Consider the following 24513-nt stretch of genomic DNA (forward strand, 5'->3'; position numbering starts at 1 on the left):
GCTGCTATGATTAGTTGTATACAAGTCTTTATGTGAATAGGTTTTTATTTCTCTTGGGTGGATAACCTAGAAGTGGAGTGACTGTATTCTATGGTATGTATATGTTGAACATGTTAAAGAACACAGGCACATTTAAAAATCTGATTTCCATACCACTTGTCCTAATTGCATTGATCAGGAAAGACCTGTGTAGAAACAGCACAGTGCATTTGCCATGAGCTACCTTCACAGCCGCTTACATCTGACTACATCTCCAACAATGATGTATTCACCTGCTTCTGCAAATAGGCCTTTTAGTTTGGGGATCTAAAAATCCCTTTATAGAGAGAGCATAATTCTTCCTTAGGGGTTGTCCAAATATTTGTTTTGTGGCATTCTAGTGTTCTGTTTTATATATAAGCTGCCAACTTAAGCAACTTTATTCTACTAGTGTAGGGAATTCTTATGTCCCATAAAGCCAACTTCAATCCAATAACCCTGAATAATATGTACAAAAGTATAATATAGATCTGAATTACTGTCTTATTGAGCAACATCTCCCCAGTAACATGGAACTTCTTTCATATTTTTTCTGTTTTTTAGTTCAGTGTGAAATAGGAGTGTCAGGTTTGGACATGCTGCTTAGCCTTATATAATAACTGCAGCTGGAACAAGGCAGACAGTTTTTTTCTTTATTACTGTGCCTGGGATTTCTTTGCAAGTCTAGATAGATGAATTTTGTGTGGACTGTTGGTAATAGTCCTGGCCGCCTAACAATTTCTGGAAGTAAATGATTTCCAATACATTAAAAAACATATATGCCGGCTGGGAAATCAAACTACCACTTTCCTTTCCCACAAAGTCTTCGTTCTAGCACACTTCGGTGAAACCAGTTTCCAGGACACTGAACATGTGATATATGAAATAATGAAGCAGCTGAGTTCATGGATCCACAGAGCTAAAAGGGAGACCAGGCAATACAGGAAAAGAGCATAGGGTCCTGTAAGGGATACATCTCTATGTCTGCAGTCAGTCTTCCTTAGTGTTTGCTCTGATAATGAAGACATATGCTGCAATTTTCTTCTCACCTACTGAAAGTTTCTGTGTCCACATCAACGTCAAATACCGTGCCATGTTGATGGACCCCTTGCAAAGTGACAAGGCCAGCTCTGCTCCCGTGCTGTGAGTTTTGCAATCTTGCTCTTTTTTTTATTGCTGACACGTCCTTGAAATGGCACATTCAGCCTTAAGCAGATTTTCTTGTAGCACTCATTGTGTGTTTTTTCTTTTCCTTATAATGAATGTAATAAATATGTATTATAAACATTTAGAAACAAATCAGTTATAAAGAAAAGCTGCATAGAACAGTCCACAGCCCTCTCTCTGTCTCATTTGTATGCAATATGTTTATGTGCTTTATATAATTAGAATATATATGTATGTATACATTCAGTAAAAAGAGGATTAAGTGCTTTTCCTTTGCCATTCGATATTCTCTGAAATTCTTATTTTACTATCTTTAGAATAGCTTTCTTGAATTTTTTTTTTTAATTTGATAACCTCCCTTCAGCTGTCTACTCTAAGGATAAGAACACACATTCACATATATAGAGTCCGTTTGGCATAGAGTTTGGTGGAAAGGGTGAGATTTTCCTCACTCAAATACGATAGAATTTATATGATATTCATGGCTTACACCCAAGAGTTAGAGGTCAGGCTGTGTTAAGGGTCACCTGTAGTCGCCTCTGCTGCGGTCGGTTGCTGCTACTCCTGCTGCTGCCGCCCCGCCGCTGTGATCGCTGCCGGCTCTCCTGTTGCTCTGACTGTGATCGCTGCCTTGTTTGCAACAGCAGCTCAGCTCCCGCCTGCAGAGCAACAGGCAGTGGTCCTGCCGCAAGTCTCCAGTGGCAGCATCAGTTACTACCTGTGAAGAATCCTACCTTTGTCCCATATAGTCCTGGACAAAACAAGTTTATAAAGTTGTTTCTCACCTCTTCAGAGGTTAACAAAAGGGACTTGGGATCTAAAATTGCTTTCAACGTTTCAAAGGAAGGGTGTCCTGCTAATTCAAAATTTTCTCTAAAAAAAAAAAAGTTTATTATCTTTCCTGATCTATTGTATCCAAACCTGCAATAGAGTGAACAGTAGAAGTGAATGAGATTTTATAAATCATTTAGTTCAGTCCTTTCATTTACTTCTGAAGAAGCTGAGTTCTCAACAAGCTGAGCACTCATTTGGGTCACAAGCTGTTAAAGGCAGCATCTGATCTAGAATCCAGATACTCAATCTTTATATTCCGTTCCACGACCATTCCTGCCTTACTATAAGAACTTTGGCAAGTTACTTATCTTAGGTTTTCTGTTTATAATTTGGAAATAAGATATAAAATCAGCTCTGTTCAAAACACGTTTAATAGTTTTACTGATTAGTAGAAACTAACTCATACAGAACTTAAAAAAAGAAAACAGAAATGACTGAGGAGCTTTTTTTCTTCCAGACTCATTGGCACACTTTTGTTCCTACTATGGACTAAAATGGAATTGATCTCAAGCCTGGTATAAGTAACTTAAGGCCAGAGTGCCAGCCTGAGAAACAAGCAGGATTGCTTTTAGTTGGGTTTTTTAAGACAATATATGGTTCAAGATTGGTGGCAGTGGAGCAATGAGGAAAGGCTGGATTATCTGCTTGCTGTGGACACCAAGTTTCTCTGAGGTCCAGAAATGATATCTGGGGTGAGAGGAAGAGGTTAAGGACCATTCATGATACGTTGATCAAAGCTTGTAAATACTTGGCCTGCTTTGCTCTACAAGCAGTGTATTCATGCTGTTTGAAGCTCATTTTCTAGACTTGTAAGTTTCAGCTACTCAATTCCCACGTTATCATGCATTTTTGACTACCAGGTCACATGGTTCATAAAATGAGCGCTGGACCCTACTTTGAAGCAGCCCTTTATTAGCTGTGTGATACTGGATCGGTTCCGTTAACTCTAAGGCTTAGTTTCCTCGACTGTGGTATTAGAATGATAACATTTGCCTCTTTGAGTTTATTGTTAAGGTTGAATAAGAAAAGGAAAGTAGCATAATCCAGCAGAGTATTGTTAATGAATTGTATTAAGACCTCGATTAAAAATGATTATCTTGCCTTTCTGTTCTCAAAGAGAATTCTGATCTGAGTCTGGATATTTCTAATATTTGAACTTTACAAAAATAGGCTTTCATCCAAACCCTATTCTTCATGGCTTCATTAGTCTTTCATATCTTTAAACTGCAGGCTGAAGTACTTCTAATGACAGTTTTCATGAATTAGACATGCAGTCCTGGAAATCGGGCTAGATCTCCAACTCATTTAGTGGTTGAATAAGTACGATGATATTGATGGTGCCACTTTCATTTATAACCATCTTGCTGATTTGCTGTGTGCTTTTCTATAGTTATTAGCCTCATTAGTGTCTTAGGAGCGAGAAATGACTACCCAAAATCTTCCTGATAGGGGGGATTGAAGTTAAAATATGATTTACCCTGTAAATCATAGAGTCCTTAGAAAGGCTTTATATAGACTTATGTGATTATAATGATCACCTCCTTTGAAAACTGCAATAATCTAGACTCAACTGTAAGATGTCAGATGATACTGGCTATTTGATGGGTAGGTTGATGATACTGGCTGACCTGGGTAGGTTTCTAATTAGTGAACGAATAGAGACTTAGTTCATTGAACATAGATGTACAACTAAGGCTCAGGGTTGAATCTCCTCAGACAGCAATATTCTATCTACATGCTTAAGATTTATCTGCCCAAGCTATCCTGTTTGACTGTGTACTTAATCATATCCTCTTGTACATTATAGATGGACTCTTTTCTCTTTAGGGTATATTTTTATATTCTGCAATTTAGCTTTCTCAGACTGTATTTCAACTGTTGTAGCCTTTAAGGGGTATAATACTCAGGCTTCTGAGTTTCATCACATAGAATAATTCATATGGTGTTATATGCTGGAAAAGAGAAAAAAAGAAATGGAGGGATGATGATGGTACCTCAAGGCAGTTTTGAACTGTTGTTTTGGAAGATTATAAGAAGAAAATCCACCAGTGGTCTATTGTAGAATTGAGATGTGCATCTTTATTTGTATCCTTTATTTTCTTCCTTGCATTCATTAAAAGTCGTATTTATCATGCACCTACTTTTTTTTTTTTTTGCCAGATACTGTGTTAGACAGTCAGGTTATAAAACTAAGAACAGTACTAGATGGCTTCTCACTCCTTGCAAGAGTAAGAAGATACATGTGTTCATCAGATTACCCATATTGATATGACGTGCATTGGAGTGAATTTTGTTTCAATCAACTGAAATCAATAGATTTTCCAGATATTTTCTATTATTGAGAACTCCTAGTACTGAGGAAACATTTCATCCAGGTTAATGTTAATGTTATGCTTTTAGTTTAAGCATGAACTCCTAAGATCTTGAACTCAAAGGACTCAGAAATGATCAAGTTTTACTTAACTTCCCATTCCTGTTTTAAAGATGAGTAAATTGGGATAACTTCCCATTTCTATTTAAAGATGAGTAAATTGAGATACAGAAAAATTACGAGATTTTTCTCACAAGATACAACTGGCAGGGTTAGAAAGAAAAGCCAGGTAACCTAACTTTAAGTTCCTCAATCAACCACCAAAACGGAAGCCTAGCAGCTTTCTGATGATACAAGGAATATCTTCCCAAATTCTCTTGAGGCACATTACACTCATTCTCCTCTTTTGTCTGACAATGCTAAGGAAATTTCTCCAGGCCTCACCATTTATTCTCTGTATCAAGCCATATTACCCTAGGGATTTTTTTTTAAATTTCTGTCTAATGTTCTTACACACTCTCTCTCTAATGGCAAAGATTATGTTTTATTTGTCTCAAGATCCCCAGAATCTAGCTTAATAGCCTGGGTTTATATACATAAAAATAGATTCTAAAATATGTTATTTGAGATGACTTGATTTTTCTAATCTCTTCATTGCTGAAGAAGCAAACTTGGACTATCACTGCATATCGTTACGTAATTAATTCACTATGAATAAAATTTGAAAATAAGTACCACAGAATTAAAGCAGCTTTTTAAATGCTAGTATTAAGACTGTAACCAACTTTATAATTTGATTTTCATAAATCTTCTGATAATACCTTCTTGCAGTTGTTTGGTTAAGACTAAAATGAATAAAGAGTTCCTTCTGTCTTATAACTATAATGGCATTATATGGGGTATGAATTTCAGTCCACAAATTCAGATGTATAAGAAAAAATTATTTTTTATTTTTATATTCTGTAAGTCAGCTAAGTTTTAACTTTGATCATGGGAAATTTAAACATAGTCCTTCGGCCCCTCCCTTACCCCTACCACCTGTGTTGGGCCAGGTGAAGAAGGTTCTAGAGCAGTAGTTCTCCAACAGGGGTGATTTCCCATCCTCCCTACCAGGGGACACTTAGAAATATCTGGAGATACTTTTAATTATCACAACATGAGAGGATCCTACTGCGTGTGGTGAGTAGAGGCTAGGAGTTGTGCTAAACATCTCACAATATACAAGACAGCCTCTGACAAGCAGAATTATTCAGAGTGAGATGTCAATAGTGCCAAGGTTGAGAAACTCATTTCTACAAGCTTAGACTATATTAGGGTGTCAGAGAGACCTAGCTGTCACTTGACATTTTCCCACACTGGTTACCAATAAAATGCCCATTGTCTTAGCTCATGTAGCTCCTTCAGGTTTACTGCTTACTGTTTCCGTGACAAGTTTGTGGCACAGGGCTCTGGTGAGACTTGAAACTATGGTTTGAGTTTAGAAGATGGCATTTTCCCTCTAGTTTTGCTATATCCATGCTGTACTCCTAATGAGATATGTAGACATCTTCCTGGTCTTCCAAGTCTGAGAATTTTGACCTTGTGGAAAATTTCTTGCTGTAGAAAACCTGCTATTTCTAATTTCCATAGGATTTATTTTTTAAAAAAACAAAATCTAGAAATCTTTTCCTCAAACTTTCCCTTAGGCAAGGGATTATTAAATCAACACCCACTGAAAGGAGAAAGGAAAGGATTAATCATTACTCCATAGCTCAAAAATGTTCCCAAGACTTTCTTCTGGCACTAATACCAAATCTTATTAGTCATTAAATCATTTATTGCCTTATTCAGTTAGGGTATTTTTACTCAGTACCTAGAAGCAGCTATTTTGGGTGCTCAGAATGGTAAACAAGACAGACAACATCCCTGTTCTCACGGATTTTATGTTCTAACGGGGCAAGACCAAAACATACCTCTTCTCCAAAAAGAAAAAAGAAAAAAAATACATAATTTCAGATTATGACCATAGCAAGAAGGCTAAAGAAAACTATACAATATGGGGTCATGTAATAGATAAATGAACTAGGATAAAGGGTTAACTGTAGGTAGCCTGACCAGGCAAGACTGGATAGGGTTGAGTGTAGGACATCTGAACTCCCATGGTGGTAAGGATCCAGACATGTGAAAGTTGCAGGAGGACCAGTAGATACAAGGAGCCAAAGAGGTTGATGTGGAATGAACACATGAGTGGTGCTTACTTGAGGAGTAGAGAAGTACTTGTGTATCCATTCAACAAAAGGCATTTTTTAGTTTTCTGTAATTTGAATTGTGTTATTGATAAATCTATTCCTCTTTTTAAAATGTATTTTAATTCTGGACTCTCCACTTTGCTATTCCAAAATCAGTTCATCAGCTCAGCAAAGATAAACTCACTGAACATATCATTCCAGCTTCCTGTTTCAGGAAACTATCCATGGCATCATGCCTTCTCTGAGTGTCAGGCCACTACTGGCAGTCATTTGGCTATGGCAGTTATTTGATTATAGTAAGCTGTTGACAGATAATCAGAGAAGTATGATTTATGATCAAATTACGGCTATGATTTAGAATTCAACCTTAATTCTGAGAAGAAAATGCCAAGCGTGACTCATGTTTCCTTCTATTTTTTCTATTTTCTTTTCCTTCTTTCCTTTTTCTCCCTCGCTCCCTCTCTCCCTTCCTTCCTTTCCTTATTTTTGGTGTTTGGTGACCAAAATTTATTTTCTTTTATTTCAATATTAAACGTCTATAAAGTCTGTGCAAGGTATAAGAATTTTCAAGTATAATAATACCGTCTACCTGTCTCACTAAGGATGCTGAAAGAATAAATCTGTAGAAAGCATTGAGCTCCTTGGGTTGCAGGGTGAAGCAATACAAATGCAGTCATTTATACCTCAATAAATAAATAGATATTTTAAATAATATATATATATTTAAATCATCAATTTATCGTGACCCCAAAGTTTATGGTACCACTACTGCTGATTGCAGGCTCAGTGTCTATAGACAAACCTCAACCTGAATATTTTCAAGTTCTGTACTTGTTTTTTGCCTCTTTTAGGTAAATAAAATGAGATCTTAAAGTGCTGTAATATTAATTTATAGTAATCATAAATAATATTGAACATTCAATATTTTCTAGTCACTGAATAATGTTCCAGCCCATTATCTTATTTTATCCTCACAATAACCCTAAGAATTAGGTAATATTTTTGCTATTTAAAGGTGAGGAAGCTAAGTTTATTTCAAATCACTTTGCATTGCCTAAGAAAGGCTTCACAATGAGAAAGAGTTAAATAGGAAAATATGAAATAGTTTTCCTGAGTTCTGATATCAGAAATAAATGAGTAATAAATGAATTTATCACTTTTTTCCAGAAAACAGAAATGGGATTATCTTCCTACTGGTCTGGTTTAGAGATAGTTCAATTTAGAGAAGGAAAGTTATTTCTATCATTACCAAGAGTCTATATTAGATTGTATCTTTGTTGGGGCCAGTTTAAGAGGTAATCTTACTCTTATACATAATTAAAACTGATCAAAATAGATCTTTGTTTGGAATTTAGAAGAAACCAGTGTATGTGGAATTTTACTAAGCCCTGTTTAGCATGATTACATTATATACTCAAAGTCAGGTGAATATAACTGGAATGTAACATGGTATCATGTCAATCCAGAGTAACAGATTTGGAGTATAATGTAGGTATCCTAAGTGCTGCAAAAATTTTACCAAAAAATACAAAGGGTTGTGATGGGATGAGGGACAAGATAATAGAGGAAGAGGAGAACAAACAGTAGACAGAAAGACACAACTTTTGCTGCACCCCACACGTGTCTGTGGACTAAGCTCTTCCTTACAGCATCTTAGTACAATTGAGTGCCTCAACAAACTTCAGGGTTAGGTATCATTATCCAAAATTTTGTTCTCAGGAAACCAAAGCTTAAAAGGGTACGTTAACTGCCTAATGTTCTGTAACTGCTCATAGGAGTGCCAGAATTCAAATTCAGGTCTGAATTACTCAACTGTATAGAGTCTTTCTACTACATGACACTGATCTAAGATAAGATAGTTGGTCTCTCCTCCCATAGAATAAAAATTGATTAGAAACACACACATCTCACACACACACACACACACCCCTTTCAGAAGTTTAACCTTACAAAGTTACTAGATAAGTCAAAGCAAGCTGTTTTTAAGAGTGTACAGCAGAGATAGCCCAGCCTCCCTCCTCCCTTTTTAAAATATTTGCCCTTTCTATTACTGGTCTTCAGCACAAAGGAGTTACTGTACACCTCAAAAGTGATTAGGATGCTCCTATTTTTTTCTAACTTTCCACTTAACTAAAACTATAACATGGTATATTTAACTTTTTATTTTCACAATACCATCCAACGGCTTGCCTTACAGAATGTAACATGCTACCTGCAAGTGTTTTGAACACTCCCCCACTGGTTTTGTTCATGAAAAGAAGAGGTTATTTGTGGTTTTGCAAGAAAACTGTTAGTCCTGTGCTAAACGTAAAGAAAAGCATAGAAGTATGTGGGCGTAAATGCTAGGCTTTTCTCTCCCTGCAGTATCACCCTGCACAAAAATGGTCCTCGTGACCCCTGACAGCAGCAGTCGCGCTTAGTTTCTGTTTAGTCATTTTCGAGTCAAATAAAATACTGGGATTGAAGATGAAGTTATATGTCACCACATGATAGAGTAAAACCCACATAATAAACAACAGACATCTATAAGAAACAGATCACAGTAGGGGCCAGACAGCCTTCAGTTGCAAAACAACAGGACCCAGGAAAGGGAATTTGATCAATTGAATTTAGTCAGGTGTTGCAGGAACTGATGATGTATCAAGGAGGTAAATTGTAAAGGTCCTTTCTGTTGAATACTTGGGAAAAATACACAAAAATGGCTAATAGTGGAATATGTGATTGTGTAGTTTGACAGTGGTGAAGTCATGTTATGAATACCTAAGAAGAGAGAGTAAATTGCCCTGTGATCGTAGCTGCACACAGTTGCAGCGAAGAAGGACTGAATACAGAGATCTGCATATAGACAATTACTCAGCACATTGGAGGCTCTGGTAACAAGATGATATTCAGATTCAGTAAGAGTCAGTTGAAATCTATGCAAGGTGATGGGTGATGCTCCGTACAACTGTTAGAGAACGAAGAAAGAGCTGGACAAAGATCCAGGAAATGAAAAAGAAGCTGAGACCATTAGTGGTTAAGCTATTGGTAGTTTTGCTCCAAAATGCGAGCTAATCATTGCAAGTTCCCTCGGCTGGAGTGGCCCCAAGGGAAGGAAAGCTCTTCACAGTCCTGAAAAGAAGAATAAGGCTCGTGTGTGGAACAAGGTTTGCGGGAAGGCAGAGCTGTTCTGAAGAGGCAGGCCTTGCCCCTTTCCACTCTTCAACAGCCTGGAATATACAAGAGATCTTCCACTTTCTGTCTGGTTGTTTTTCATGAAGTCTAAATGTTTGTATTTTAGATTTCTCACCAGAGCTTTGTAGCAAAGGAATCACAGTTTAAAGTGGAAACAAAAACAAAAACATTAAATCAATTCTCATTAAGTACTTTTACTTGTGTTTGTAGTAATAACTGACATCTTTAAATCACTGCCCCAGTGGGACTAAGGGAATGGAAACCTTGAACTGAGAAAAACAACAAAAAGCAAATAAAAATGTTTAGTTTAAAAACAAAGATGGAAGCTCAACAGAGGTACAGCAAGGACAAGTGCTTGCTTTTGCTGTTGAGATATTTTGTTTGGCTCATATCTGACTCTATTTTTTTTGTCTATCACTGATAATTTTGCTTCATTTATTCAAAAGTATGTATGTACTAGGTTGTGGTGATATGACAGTAAGCGGAGTGGACCTAGTCCTTACCCCAGAGAATAGGCAGTTCAGCAGTTGGCTTCCTAATTCATCCATCAAGGCTGATAAGCATTATGATAAGTGAAAGTAGAAGATACCAGGAAATGACTGGTGCAGGAACCCACGCCAGTCTAGGGGACTTTGGAGGAAGACGCCTCTCGGAACAAAAGATGTTTAAGCTGAAATGGAAAAAAAAGCAATGGAAGCAGTTTAACTATTTAGAATAGACACTGCGGTTTGTGTTAAATTACTTATTATTCAAGTTATTAGGAAGTTTGATTTCTTAATAATTTTGGTGCTCTTTTGATATCATATGGTTTTAATGATATTCATTCCATTTACTTATCAGCTGTAAGACACCTTCGTTTGTGGTAACCACATAGTGGTTAACCAAATTGCTACTCACTGAGAGAAAAACATTCTTCCAATCATTTCTGCTTTCTTTTTCTTTCAAAATTTATTGGAATATAATTCAGATACTATAAAATTTACCACTTTAATGTTTTTAGTATAATCATGAGATTACATGACCATTACCACTGTCTAGTGCACATCGTTATCATCCCAGAGAGAAACCACGTTCCCATTAGTAGTCAGTGCTCCCAGCCCCCTCCTCCACCCCTCCTTTACGAAGCACTAGTGAAATTTCTGTCTCAATAAATTTGACTATTGTAGAATTTCAAATAAATAGAATTATACTGTAAGTGATATCTTTGTGATTGACTTTTTTCAGTTAGCGTAGTATTTTCAAGGTTTACCCATGTTGTGGCACGTATCTATACTTCACTGTTTTTTATGCCAAATACTATTCTGCTATATGGATTTACTACATTTTTTTTAATCCATTCATCACTAGATCTGTTTTCTGGCTATTATGATTGGCGCTGCTATGAACATTTGTTCACAAGTTATTGTGTGAACCTATGTTTTTATTTCTCTTGGATATCTGCCTAGGAGTGGAGTTGCTGGGTCATATTGGTAACTCTGAGCTTCCTTTTACAGGTACTGCCAGACTGTACCATTTTGTGTTCCCACCAGCAATGTTTTTCTTTCTTTTTCTAGACTCCAGAGGAACTAGAGGATGTTTCTGACCTGGAAGAGGATCATGAGGTCCGCAGTTACACCAGTGTTCAGACGGAAGGGAAAACTGACCGGGTAGGTCACCTCTCTGGGAGGACAGCTGTCTGTTGCGCTTCCTCCTTGTCAACCCAGGGAGCCTCTCACAGTGGGGCTCCTGGATCTGGGGCTGGTTTGGCAAAGCACAGGGAGAAGAGCCTCAGAATGCAGGGGACGCAGGGACAGCGTCATGAGGGGAATAATTTCCTCTGCTTTGATTACTCACAGTGAGACCGTGTCTGCTTAGGGAGTGAATCACTCCATGCCACTTTTGGTCTTTATAGCAGTCATGGGAGTATCAAAGTGAAATGTGTACGTGTTTGTGTAGAGTAGGAAAGAGAAACCAAGAAGTTGTAAATATACTCTGAAGCTCTAGGGGAAAAAACAACTTTTCAGGCAATACTCCTCTACTGTTTTCTTCCTTTTGACAATGCTTTGTTCTGCCCCTACCCTCAACACATACACACCCATACTCACACCTCCAAAGATGTTAATCAGTTGCTGAATTCCTCTGAGATGTTGTACTTCACTTTATTTATACCCAGTGCTTGGGAATCTGTGCATGTTTGGTTTTCTAGCCTCTGATAGCTTGAAACTGCAGAACAGGCTGTAGAACTCAGGTCTGCAAGCCAGGCAGTATAGCGTAGTGGCTACAATTGCAGGGGAAGGTGTCTGAATCAGCCGCTTCCTTACTGGGGTAATGGGAGACTCACTCAGCCTTTCTCTACTTCTGTGCCCTGATTTGTAAAGTGAGGATACTCCTTGCATCCTCCTTCTGAGGATTACTGTGGGAATTAACTAAGTTAACTGATCGCGTATGCAAGAGGGCGCCTAGCTCTTAGTCAGTTCTCAATAGTTATTGCTTAGTATTTGTAGTAGTAGTAGTAGCAATAATATCATTATTACTCTTATTTCATTAGTTGAATTCAGAACCATAAAATTTGGAGATGTACAAAAAGGATACATTTCAGAAAGTTCCATTTTTTCCAAATACTTTATTGCCTAGAACTGATATATGTCAGTCACAACACTTGAGTTTTATTAGAAATACTGTTTTTGGGGGGGTTTTGAGGTTCCATTTCTTTCTGATGATGTATCAGTCCTGTAGTAGCCAGTTTGTGTTGGGAACTGTCTGGAGACACAGCATCTGGGATCAGTTTCCTTCAAATCTGGTAGACATTCTCAATGAGATCAACTCTTGCGAGTGGCAGTGGAACTGGAAGTTGATGTTGGCAGTGGTAAACTTGGCTTCTGGTGGAGTGACTGATGCCTTTAGGCTGCTGCTGAGCTACTGGAGGTGGAGGGTCTGTGTCAGGGCTTACAAAGGAAATAATAGGAGGAAATTTTCTTAAAATAAAGGCACCTTTTAGAATGCTGGGATTAAGATAACCATGGCCTTCCCAGTCTGGCTTATTGTATGTAGACTATGACACCTCGATTAAGACCTTTAAAATTTAGGAAGCTCAATCTGAAAAATGAGAATAATACTATACCTCTCACAGTATGGTTGGTACCTTTAAAAAAGCTAATGCATATGAGAGTGTTTGATAACCTAAAAATTATATGATAAGAAAAAGTTCTTACTACTACACTATTGTTATTTATATTTCTGTTCTTGGAACAAAAGGGCAGCTAGATGGCTGCTTGCCCATTGTAGGATATGAAGCTGGTGATGTCTGGTCCTGGATCTTAAGAGTCTTTCATAGGAGCCACAGCTTTTAACCTTGTGGCAGTCACCCTGAAACTGCTCTGAATCTTAGATTTGTGTTCCATTGTGCATAGTTCCCTGACAATCCATTCCATTTGGAATGCCCGTGGGCTACCCGCTCACCACTATCTAGTAAAAGACAGATCTGTCATCATCAAATCTATTGGAAGCAACATTCTATTCAACCTGGCCATTCTCTGCTTTTGTAAAGCTCCCCTGCATACATTCCAAGTAGCTTGAATTTTATTCACTTCCTGCGTGGAGGCTTTCCTGCCATTGGGGTGTAGAATCCCTCAGGAAGCTGCTCAGATATTCTAATACATACACAACCTTATGTGAAGTGCATTTTCCACAGGTCCTCAATAAGTCCCCTAGGGGGATCAAGCCAATTCCAACAGCAGTGACCAGCTTGATAATGTAACTTTGGATTGACTCTCCTTTCTTTCCTGATAGATTCCTTGGCTCCCAGTTCTGTTCTCTAAAACATATTCTCAAAATAAACTACCTTCTAGTCTTAGGCTCTGCTTTGGGGATAAAACAAGAAAAGATAGTGACTTCACTTATATAGTGTAATTATCACTTTAACTATGCTATATGGATATTATTATCCCAGTTTTACTAATAAGATCACTGAGGATCAGATTTATATAACTTGTAAGTGGATTATGTTTTCACACTGAGAACTTCGGTGGTTACCACATGTCAGTTTACTAAGCACATGGTTAGCAGAATAAATCCTTCACTAACAAGCAGACAGGAAACCACCAGCACAACAAACCTGGTATGTCATTGATGGAATGAAAGAGAACAGAATAAAGGATACTACAGTGGTCTGAAAGAAAGACGAAGGATACAGATCTTTAAAAATTTAGAGAGTAATCATCATATAGTATGGATAACTGAACTCCAGTAACACCCTCTTATTGATTATCTATCTTGTGAGTTTATTACAACAGACTCCACACTCACGCCTGAAGTTGATGAGATCACTAGCCATGGAGGATAGCTCAAATCTGTCCTCTGCCCAAATCACCTGACCAGAACCAAGATCTTAGGTAGGCCTTATAATCTCGTCCAGGCATCTTGTATCCCTAGTAGTCCCATCTTCCTTATAATTACATCCCTGTGCTGAGAATATATTCATATGTTCAGTCTTGTAGCCATTTGAGACTGTATTCTATCCAGCATTTCCTGAAGTTTGTGTCCATTGGACTGCTTATACCTTTTGTCCTGTTCCCAAGAACCATTAATTTGAGAAGATACCATAAGATGTTGAAGTGAAATCTGTTGAGAATTTTTTGAATACTTAGACCATGCTCAGTGAAGAATTCCTGCTCACTGCACAAGACAAGTGTTCATATTTTTTGTTTACAGCTGTTACTACGGAGTAAATGCCTTTTTGTTTCTTGGATTATGCAGACGCTGCTATATTGAACATGTACTAGAACCAATTTCAAGCACTGTTTAGTAATGGAGTGACAGTTATTTATTATCATTTTACTTTCTGCATTTCACTCCCAGTAGCTTTCACTCAACATCATCTGTTAGGGCTGTCATTGGTGGCAAATGCCACTGGGCATTGTAAAGGTCTGTAACCAACAAATAATGATATAGAGTCCACAGTCAATGAGAGCAAAATACTAAAAGACCAATAGTGTATGCCTTCTGAAGTGGCAGAGGAACAACAGTGGAAATTAGTGATTATCTTAATTATTAAACATGAATTCTCACTAGACCAATACTGTGGTTGCCTCCAGGGATCAGGCATTTAACAGTGACACAGGAGAGGGAATTTGCTATTGGTTTATAGAACATTCTTCTGAGCTCATTGTTTGTTCTGTTTGTGCCCTGAGCAAGGATAACATGGACATCTTTTATTTTAAAAACTCAAATTTGAGAGTGAAATTAAAATAGATTCCTCTTAAAATAATCAAATTCTTCAACTTACTGATGATAGGGTTTTTGGGTTTTTTTTTTTTTTTTTTTTGGTAGGTCCTAAAAGCTTCTGAAAGATTTTATGGAATATATAAGTTAAGCCATATATTCTATTTAAACAGAGCCAATTGTCAATTATGGTTAACATTTTATAGTTTATAGAATATTACCAAATTGGTGTCTTATTTAACAAAAGCCCTGGAGTTTGGTTTTGAATTTTTGCTTGATTACTAATTAGGGAATTAGACTCAAAGAATTTCAGTAGTGTGTTCAAGCCATGTAGACTGGGACCAAATCCCAGGCCTCCTGGCACCAGCCACGTCCTGTCCAGTACAGCGCGCTGGTAAACCTGGCAAGAATCTCATGATCCTGTAAGAGCTCACTGCCCTGCTGTTGCTGTGGCCAGTGTTATGGAGCTGGTAATAGAATTCCTCTCACAGAAAGATGACTTGTGAGACTGAAGATCATAAACCTTAGCATCAGATCTGTTTAAGCCTCACAGATTTCTAAACGTCTCAATACAACAGCCTTCCATCAATAACAAAATCAGTTTGTTGATCGCTATTTGGAAACTACACAGTGATGCCCTCACCCTGAGAGCCTCCCTGGTGGATCACTTTGCTTTGACGAGACGGAGTTTTAATCAAGTAGAATCAAACAGCAGAGGATGTAGGACAGCAATCTGAGGTCCCCAACCATAGACTCCAGAAGACAGAGGTGGTTATTCCTGCCAGCCTCTTACCGCGTTGACTTCTGGGCTGTTTCAGTAAGGGAGCATTCTCGTTTCAGAAACTGCTCCTGGTTTACTGTCTGCAGTACTGGCAGCAGTAGCAGTGGAGACTCAGCAGACTGCTCGTGTCAGGAGAGAGGTGGCCAAAATTACGTTCCTCAAGCCTACGTAAGGGACAACTGTGGATTTAGAGAGACTCAATAAAATAGATTAAAAGAGGGTTTTGTGAATTAAATTGGGGAGCAGGTAACTTGCCTTTCCTGGCCCTGCTATATAATGTAGGAGTTTAGAGCATGAACTTTGGAGTCTCAGAAACCTTGGTTCAAATCTGGGTTCTACCAATTACTATCCACATAACCCTGGGAAAGTTAGTTTATATTTCTAATGTTCAGTTTTCTCACCTGTAAAATTGTGATAATAATAGTATCTATTATTACTAATAGATGGGGCGGGGGAAATGGGTGAAGGGGTTCAAAAATGCTCAGAGTAAGGGTGAAGAAAATTGTAATATCTATTTTAGTGTTGTTTTTGACGATAAAACTAGATACATGAAAATTTTAATGCATTCCTTTCACAAAGGAAATGCTCAATAAATTTTAATTTTTATAAGAATGAGTTTCAAAATATGTGTAGACTTGTGTGTGCTATACTTTACTTCCTTTTGAGTAGCTCAAGGAGCTTTGTAAATACAAATCTCTCAGCCTTTTGAAATGAGACAACTTTGGTTTTCTGGCTTTGTGAGGATAAACATTTAGTGCTCTATTACCAATACTCTTTCGAAATTGTTTTTCACTCAGGAGGGTCTTTTCAGAAACTGCCTTAAGAGGTTAAAAGAAGATGGTGTTAATACGGTTCTTAACGAGTACGTTTATATTCATATAAATAACACAGACCTGATGTAGTGATCAAAAAAGCAACTCTCAGTAGTAGGAACAATGATTTACCCAACAGTTGTCAAGTTCTTACTTTCTTCAGTGATTTTGGAATGCCTGGCCCTGCACTAGGAGTTTTTCTTCTTTGTGGGATGGTGGTAGTTTGGTGATCTGTTAGTTTCTGTCTTTCTCAGAGTCCTCCAGGGCTTGTAGGGCTTAATTTACTAGTTTTATGGTACATACTCCTTAAAAAAAAGAAAAAGTGTCATCCTGATTTTTGTATAGGATGCATGTTGGAGACAGTTTTCTAAGTAGTCATTTAAAATCCCCTTTTCTTTCTCTACCCGTGTCCAAGAAGGACAGATGTTCTAATGATTCTTCCCTCTGCCGAAACAGCTTGAAAGCTGGTAAGGTTAAAAAGAAAGTCAAAAATTTTGTTTTATCTCACACAATTTCAACTTTGATCATAATGTCTTCTAGATGAGGAGTGACAAGAGGAACTCATCTAACAGTGCTGAATAAGGCTAGATTTTTATTTGAAAGCATTCAAAGCTGTGTTCTCTAATTGCTGAAATTCAATTTAATGAAAATAACATCAAAAACAAACCACTTAAAATGTATAATGTCAACAGTAGTCATATTTCAGCATGATGAAGTTATGACATCTTTTTAAAGATACATTATTCATCTTATTTACTGATGACCCAAAAATCAAAGAAATTGTAACATGCAGTTAGTTTGATGACTGATATTTGTGACTTCTTTAATATTATACTCACTTAAAAATATAGTTTGTAAACCTGCTCTGCCTTAAAGAATATCATTGAAGCCATTGAATCTCTGTATGCTCTATAAATAGAAGTAAATTAGGACAGGGATGAGAACAGTTGCCTAGGTTACTGGACACAACCTCAAAACGTCAACAGCCACAAATGGATAGGAGCATATCAAAACTTAAATACTGGAGATGATTTTGGGGATTTAAAAAAGCCACAGGCACTCTAACTTCATGTTGGTAATAGAACATCCTCACTGCTGCTTTTTAACATGCAGTCTGTTGAATAGCCTCCAACATGAGAATAAAAAAATTGCTGTGAGTGGGTGGTTTATTTTAAAAAGTGGAAACAATTTAATGGGTCCTATTTATTATCAGCATGCACTCTCAATAACTCCAATTTATACTGAATTACCATGCCAGAATATGAAGACATGACCTCATTACCTTATTCATGGCATAATTTGGTTTAGGTTGCTATGAAAAGCCCAGCTGTGGTAGCCTGGATGAAATGACATTAGTCAGCAGCGCTACACTGAGTGGTACACTTCCTCATTGATGGTTTCTATAATTTCAGCTGTGTATTTAGTGATAACTCTGCTTTCCTACCTTTCTGGGTGATCATTCTCAGTGCTTCATGGTTTCCTCTTCCTCTGTCTATTTTTTACATACTCAGGTTCTCCAAAGTTCTGATCTAGGTCCTGTAAGTCCTCCAGTTTTTTCCATTTTTCCGGGACATTCCCCTAGAGTCTCAGGACTTCACAGGTCATATATAGGTTCATGACCTCAGCCAAGCCCTGTCTCCTGAGCTCTGGCTGCATGTGTTGGCGGGCTTGTAAGTTTCCTTGCCTCTTGGAACTCACAGGCCCCTGTGGAACTCACTGTTTCCAAGCCTGAATGCAACATCTTACCCCACAAATCTACCCTAACTCCTGTATTCCTTGTGGTGCTGCTGTGCCTTCTGTTGAGAAGTCTGAACCTGGGAATAATTTTTTACTCCTTCCCACTTCTAATCATACAGTATTGGGTTTTACTATCTCCTAAATATTTTCTGGACTTGTCTATTTTTTTCACCACCTCCACTCTCACTGTTTTCAAAGAAAATGTGCTCTGGACAAAATTAAAAAAGAAAGGAAGACTTTACTCAAGACTGTGGGAGTAGAGAGACCAGAATTCACTCTGAATTCAGTTCTGCTGAAACAAAGCAGTGACAAATTTTCAGAGATGGGGTGAAAGCATCTATTTTTGTTAATTGGCATTATCCGAAGGAAAAGTGAACTCTATTTTCATGACAGAAAGTGCTTTTATAATTTGGAGCAAACTGCCCTCTAAAGTGTTTACCCTCCCAGACAGACTGGAAGATAGGGCTGTCTTCTTTGATGATTACATCTCAAAGGGATGGCTCCCAGTTCCTTGAGAAAGACAGTCCTGGGTTATAAACCTGGGAAGAAGCATTAAAAAATATTTACATCTCAAGGGACAAAGAAAGAATTTACAATTATAAGTTTGTAAAATACATGATCTAAGAAAAGGCAGATTGGGGGGCCTCGAGTCAGAAAGAAGTCTATCTAAAGTTTAGTCAAGCTGAGGAGAGTTTTAAGATGGTCTTTGTCAGTACCTTAATTCAGGCACTGGCATCTCTCATCTAGATTTTCTTTAGCAGGCTCCTAATTTATTTCCTCTAGTTTTTGTAAACTTTCTTCCTCCTACTTGAACTTGTGTAATGTTTCTAAAGTGCAAATCTGTCATCTGTCACCAGGCATAAAACCCCTTGTAGGTTTCAATGTCTTTCCTTGCCCTTAGCATGAAATCTAATCCCTTAATGCCCTATGTAAGGTATAGATGTAGTTACAGATACACATAAAGATATAGATACAGTTAAAGATACATAGTTATAAAACTATGTTATAGATATATAGTTATAGATACAGATATATACTTACAGATACAGGTAAAGATATAGATATAGTTAAATATATATATATATAGTTATAGCTATAGATACAGATAATAGATATAGTTATAAATATAGTTATAGATACAGATATAGATATAGTTACAGATGAAGATATAGATACAGTTAGATAGAGATATGCAGATACACTATAGCTGGAAAGAAGATAAGGAAACCCTTCCTTTTGTAAGACAGCTTGCCTCAGAAGTATACTAAGTCCTCAATATATTAAGCCTATGGGATTACATTAATTTCTTTCCTGACCTTTTCCCTTCCAACAGTTGTACCTGCTTGTGCCAAATTAATCTTACCATAAATTGCTGCATCACTACTCTGAAATATTTAGTGGCTCCCTACTCCCTAGTACCTGTTATATAAATATTAGTTGTTCTGCTTTTTTTTTTTTTTTTTTTTTTTTTTTGCCAGAGTCCTTTATGATGCCTCCTATTCCTGGCCCTCTAAGGCATACAAATCCAAAAACTCATTTTTTATTTGCTAAAATCTTTCTTGTGTTCCTGATAGTTAGGACTATCCCTGAGTCTGATGGTCATGATCTTGCCCATGTCTGGATTATCTACCTTTTGTCTTTTGTATTCCCTCAAATAAAAAAATTCTTACAGATGAGCTCAACTCCCTTTATTTCCAAGAATTTTTCTTTACACTTAGGCTTTATTGATTTAATGATACAAAAAACTTCTGCTGAGAAGCAATCTAAAAGACAATGTACTTACTATTTTTGGATTTACATGCTAAGGTCATTAGGCTCTGTCCTTCTCTATCTATTGTGAAGTATTATACCCAGACAGTTTCATCTTTGTTTTATTTAAATTCTTTACCCTAACTGAAATTTAGTGTCATTTTTTTCTGACTTCATGAACACTGTTAATATTTTATCTGAAACATTTTATATTAGAGGTATCTTAAGAGTTACTGAAATTTCAATCCAGGAAAGATTGTTACCAAGTATCTAATATACTATCACTTATCAGACAATAGAACTATATTAAAATATATGCATTTCACTATGCCTTGGTTGTTGGGAATTTCTAAATAAAAATTAATGCTTAGTAATTAGTCTTAAATGCCTGGTATGTTTGCCTCTTGTTTCTAATTGATTGTCTTATTTGTCTTTAGAAATAATTAATTTCAATACAAATTCTAATTTTAAAAAAGAAGTATTTTATTAGTTTTTCCCAATGTATTTTCCATACTGCTAGTTTTCTTTTGTCATCAATGAAGTAAAATGTTTTAAAGTGAGAGGAAAAGATAAGCATATATAGTATAGTATCCCTCTGCAGTCACTACAAGTTCTGTGATTTAAGGCTAAATCTTTCTAATCTTCCATTTAATTATAGAGCAGAACTTGGTATTTATAAATGTAGATTTCTTATCTTCTAATGTTGATGAACAACCCAAAAATTTATATATGAATTTATTTATAATGCCATGAAGGCATGAAGCGATATATTACGATATTTATGTATGACTCACATGCTGGTTAGTAAGCCTAGCCTTCCATCAAGCTTTCAACAGTGCTTTCTACCTGTTGATTAATTTGTAGCAGAGGAAATAGCAAGTAGAGAAACTTTGAGGAGGGAAAGCCCTTGAAAGTTAGTATTAGTGAGATGAGGGGATGTCTGAGACTAAAAAGGAGACCTGATCTTGTAGGGCACATAAACCATTGTCAGACATTTAGCTTATATTTTGAGTCAGATGGGAAGCTGTTGGAGAGCTTTGAGTGACATGTGAATTTCATTTTAAAAGGGTCATTCTGAATACTGTGTTGAAAACAGGAGGAAGCAGAAAGTTAGAAAACTATTGCTATTCTCCAAGTGAACAATGATGGAGGTTAAGACAATGGTTTTTAAAATAGAGGGGCTGAAAGTTTTTGATTGAGCATATACAGTGATGGGCAAACCAACTGAATTTGCTGAACATTATATATTGAGTATGAGAAAGAAAAAGGAGTAAAGAATAACTCAAGGTTTTTGTCTTGAGAACTGGGAATGTGGACTTACCATTTATATTGCTACATGGGAGACTGAATTAAACAGATTGGAGATGGTGGAAGATCAGAAATTGATTTTGGATATGTCTAGTCTAAAAAGTCTATTAGACACCAACAGAAGATGTCAAGTAGGCAGATTTGAAATTTACAAACTAGACTGGAATTCATTTCACATACATAGCTTTATATTACAATCTTACAACCTTGAAAACTTATAGTGAAATCTGATATACTATGTTGTGACCATGATTTTTTTTTCCCTCAAAGAAGCTGATATTTTAGTTTTAGATCTAGTTTCTCTCTACTTTCAGACCTCCCCCAAACCCTCCAGAATCTTCTCTTTTCTGACACCATTGCTGAATTGAATGTTACCTTTTTGGAAGGCCTCCATTGACCACCCTGCTTAGAACTGCAACCCCGTTTCCAGCCCCCATATAAACCTCTTCCCCTCTCTGTTTTTCTCCATAGCACTTCTTTTCACTGACATATTGCATCTTTACTTGTTTGTTTAGTCTGTCTACAGTAAATTCAATGAAGCCAACAATTTTAATCTTTTTTCCCAATGATGCATTCCCCAAACTAAAGTGCTGGGCACATAGTAAATATGCTATAAATATTTATTTAATGAATAAGTAGATGAATGATGTTGACCATAAATGAGAAAAGAAATGTGCAGAAAATTTGAGGAGAGGGGAGTTGTTTCAGATATAGCATTTGTATCTAACCAATAAATAGTCTACAAAACAAATAAGATAATTCTAATTTAAAAAATAGTGTTTTAATAAATAATCACCCCAAAAGTAGTCATTTGGAAAAATTTTCTGAGGCTAAAGTTTGCAGGTGATTCTTTGCCTTTTTGAGCTTAGAGGTGTTTGTGATGGACCTCTGGCTGCAAGGTGCTGTCCTTTTCCCCATGCTTTTAATTGTTGTCATTGAAAAAGTCCTATTTCTTCTAATGTGGAAATTTTAACATATTATAAATTAAATAATTTTGAATTACTAGTCTGGTGAAATATGAAATATGAGCTTACTTTTTCAAGTGTATCAAGTAATCGTTAAGGTAGTAAAAAAAAGCTCAAAAGCAAATCACATAATCTAAAAAATTATCTTCGCACATTGAAAGTACTACAGTCTAAATCTTGCATTTTAATAGCATATGTTTAATGAGTGATTATGAATCTACTTTTTAAAAATAAATTTGAACATGTGTTTCTCATAATGAGGGGTACAGGCTATAGCACCATGTGAATGGCTTGGTTAAAATCCCACGAATGGATACAGAGCATAAACATCTGTGGAGTCATCAGCTCACTGAAGCTCATGTACTTGTAAGAAACAAAGCTTTTTAAAAACATCATCCCCAGACATGTCTCCTCCCTTTTGATTCTAAGACAATTTAAACAAGGAGAACACAATTTCTGGTGTCAGACTCCCAAGTTTGAATCCTGATTCTTATAGCTGTCTTATAGCTTATAGCTGTATAGCTGTCGACATTGAGCAGCTTACTTTGCTCCTCTGTCTCAGTTTGCTTTTTTGAAAAATGGACCTACTCACATCATAAGGTTATTGTGAATGAGTTAATATTTGTAGGAAGTGACACATCATTAAGTGACTAAAGTTAATTGTTACGGTGAGTCACATCACCACCAATATAACTGTCATTGTCATCGTCATCACCATCATTTGTTGAATGGATTCACATTTGTGACATCTCTGCTAAACTTGCAGCTTGGCAACATTCACTTACCTGATTAATCCTCTTAAAAATTTTCTGGAACAGTTCGTGGAGAAAACCAGCCTGCTTGGCTAACCTAAATAAAGTTCCTCCTATACATAGAGCCCTTTGCATAGGATCCTTTCATGGGTTTTTAGTTAATTTGTGGATATATGGTCCTTGAATCAGGGTAGGTGGCCAACCCTGGTCTAGTTTCAAGCTGTAGCTGAGAATAAAAGAAGCTGTATACTGTTTCCTTGAGTAGAGGGTTACGAGAGGAAATCAGGCTATAATGGGATATCGGGTGTGTTGCATGTTAAGATAGGCACATGAAATATAATACCACACACACAAAAATCAATGCCAGATTGTTGCCAAGGAAGATAAGAGTCATCTGCATCCAAGAAATGTTCACAAAGCACTTGCTTGTATGATTCACTGTCCTGGGTCACGTGGAGTTTTCAATCTAAGACATAGCCATTGAAATGTGTACAGGGAATATATAGTCAACACAATAGAAATGTGAACACATCACTACCTGACAAACAAAATAATCGCCTTCCACACTACTAGCAGCAAGTGCCTTGTACAAGGAGGGAATTTGATTGGGTTCTGGAAGTCTATAACTTGAGAGTATCAACAGAGAGTATCTGTCCAGGTTGGGTAGACATAGAGATACTCAAAATTTTCCTCATCAGTCTAACAGATTGTTATACAAAGTGTAAATTATTTATTTCCTATGTGACGGTTTGGAAGGTTTTGATCGCTCTGCTCTCCATCTACCATCAGCCCATCTTTGAAATTTAATGTGCCAGAGCTACTTCAGTCTTTTCCCCACCTGGTAGGCCTAACTAGAGATAAGAGGTCCAAACTCTTGTACAAGCAAAATCCTCAGTGCAGAAGAGAGGAAAGAACTTAGGTAGCAACAGAGTGCTTGATAGTTTCAGTTGGCTTGAAGGTTAGAATTTTAAAAGAAAGGAAAATCTTCTAAAATTAGTAGTGAAACACAGTTATCTTTTTAATAGCTCCTTTTAAGATGGTGGATGGCATTGATCTTCACTGGCTTTCTGATAGAATTTTGAAGTTTGACATTATTAAATTCGATTTTAGTAATACGTAAATTTAAAAAATGCCTCCAATGTCCTGTTGTACTAAAATTGCATGTCCTTTCCTCTTTCATAGATACGTGCTTTTGAACATGTCCTATATGTCCTATTAAGAAGAAATTATATACTTGAAATTAGACAAATGTAACTTTTAGGAGACCAGAATAATAGAACTGTTACCTGACATATACTTTTAGGAAAGTTGGAATTAGCACAGACTTCCATGGAAGAGTCGGTGTGATAAGAAAATATCTTCCTGGTTTAAATTTTTTTCTAAATTTGTTTTTAAATTATGCCTTAATCTGCAAAATATATGAATATACCCTAAATATCACAGTTGCCTACGATGATGATGATGATAACAGCAAAAAC

The 24513-nt window shown here is 36.8% G+C and overlaps 1 protein-coding gene across 8 annotated transcripts in view; it reads left to right on the forward strand.

The window, feature by feature from the left end:
- The window catches only part of CTNNA3 (catenin alpha 3), a 1350697-nt gene that overhangs the window by 1182047 nt on the left and 144137 nt on the right, over nucleotides 1-24513 (forward strand). For all 8 annotated transcript variants that reach the window (XM_031461217.2, XM_010985795.3, XM_064488129.1 and 5 more), the window contains one exon: nucleotides 11286-11378. In XM_031461217.2, the coding sequence (XP_031317077.2) occupies nucleotides 11286-11378 (93 nt within the window). The remainder of the gene's footprint in view (nucleotides 1-11285; nucleotides 11379-24513) is intronic.

The sequence above is a fragment of the Camelus dromedarius genome, chromosome 8 (assembly GCF_036321535.1).
Source record: "Camelus dromedarius isolate mCamDro1 chromosome 8, mCamDro1.pat, whole genome shotgun sequence".
In the NCBI taxonomy this organism is placed as follows: Eukaryota; Metazoa; Chordata; class Mammalia; order Artiodactyla; family Camelidae; genus Camelus; species Camelus dromedarius.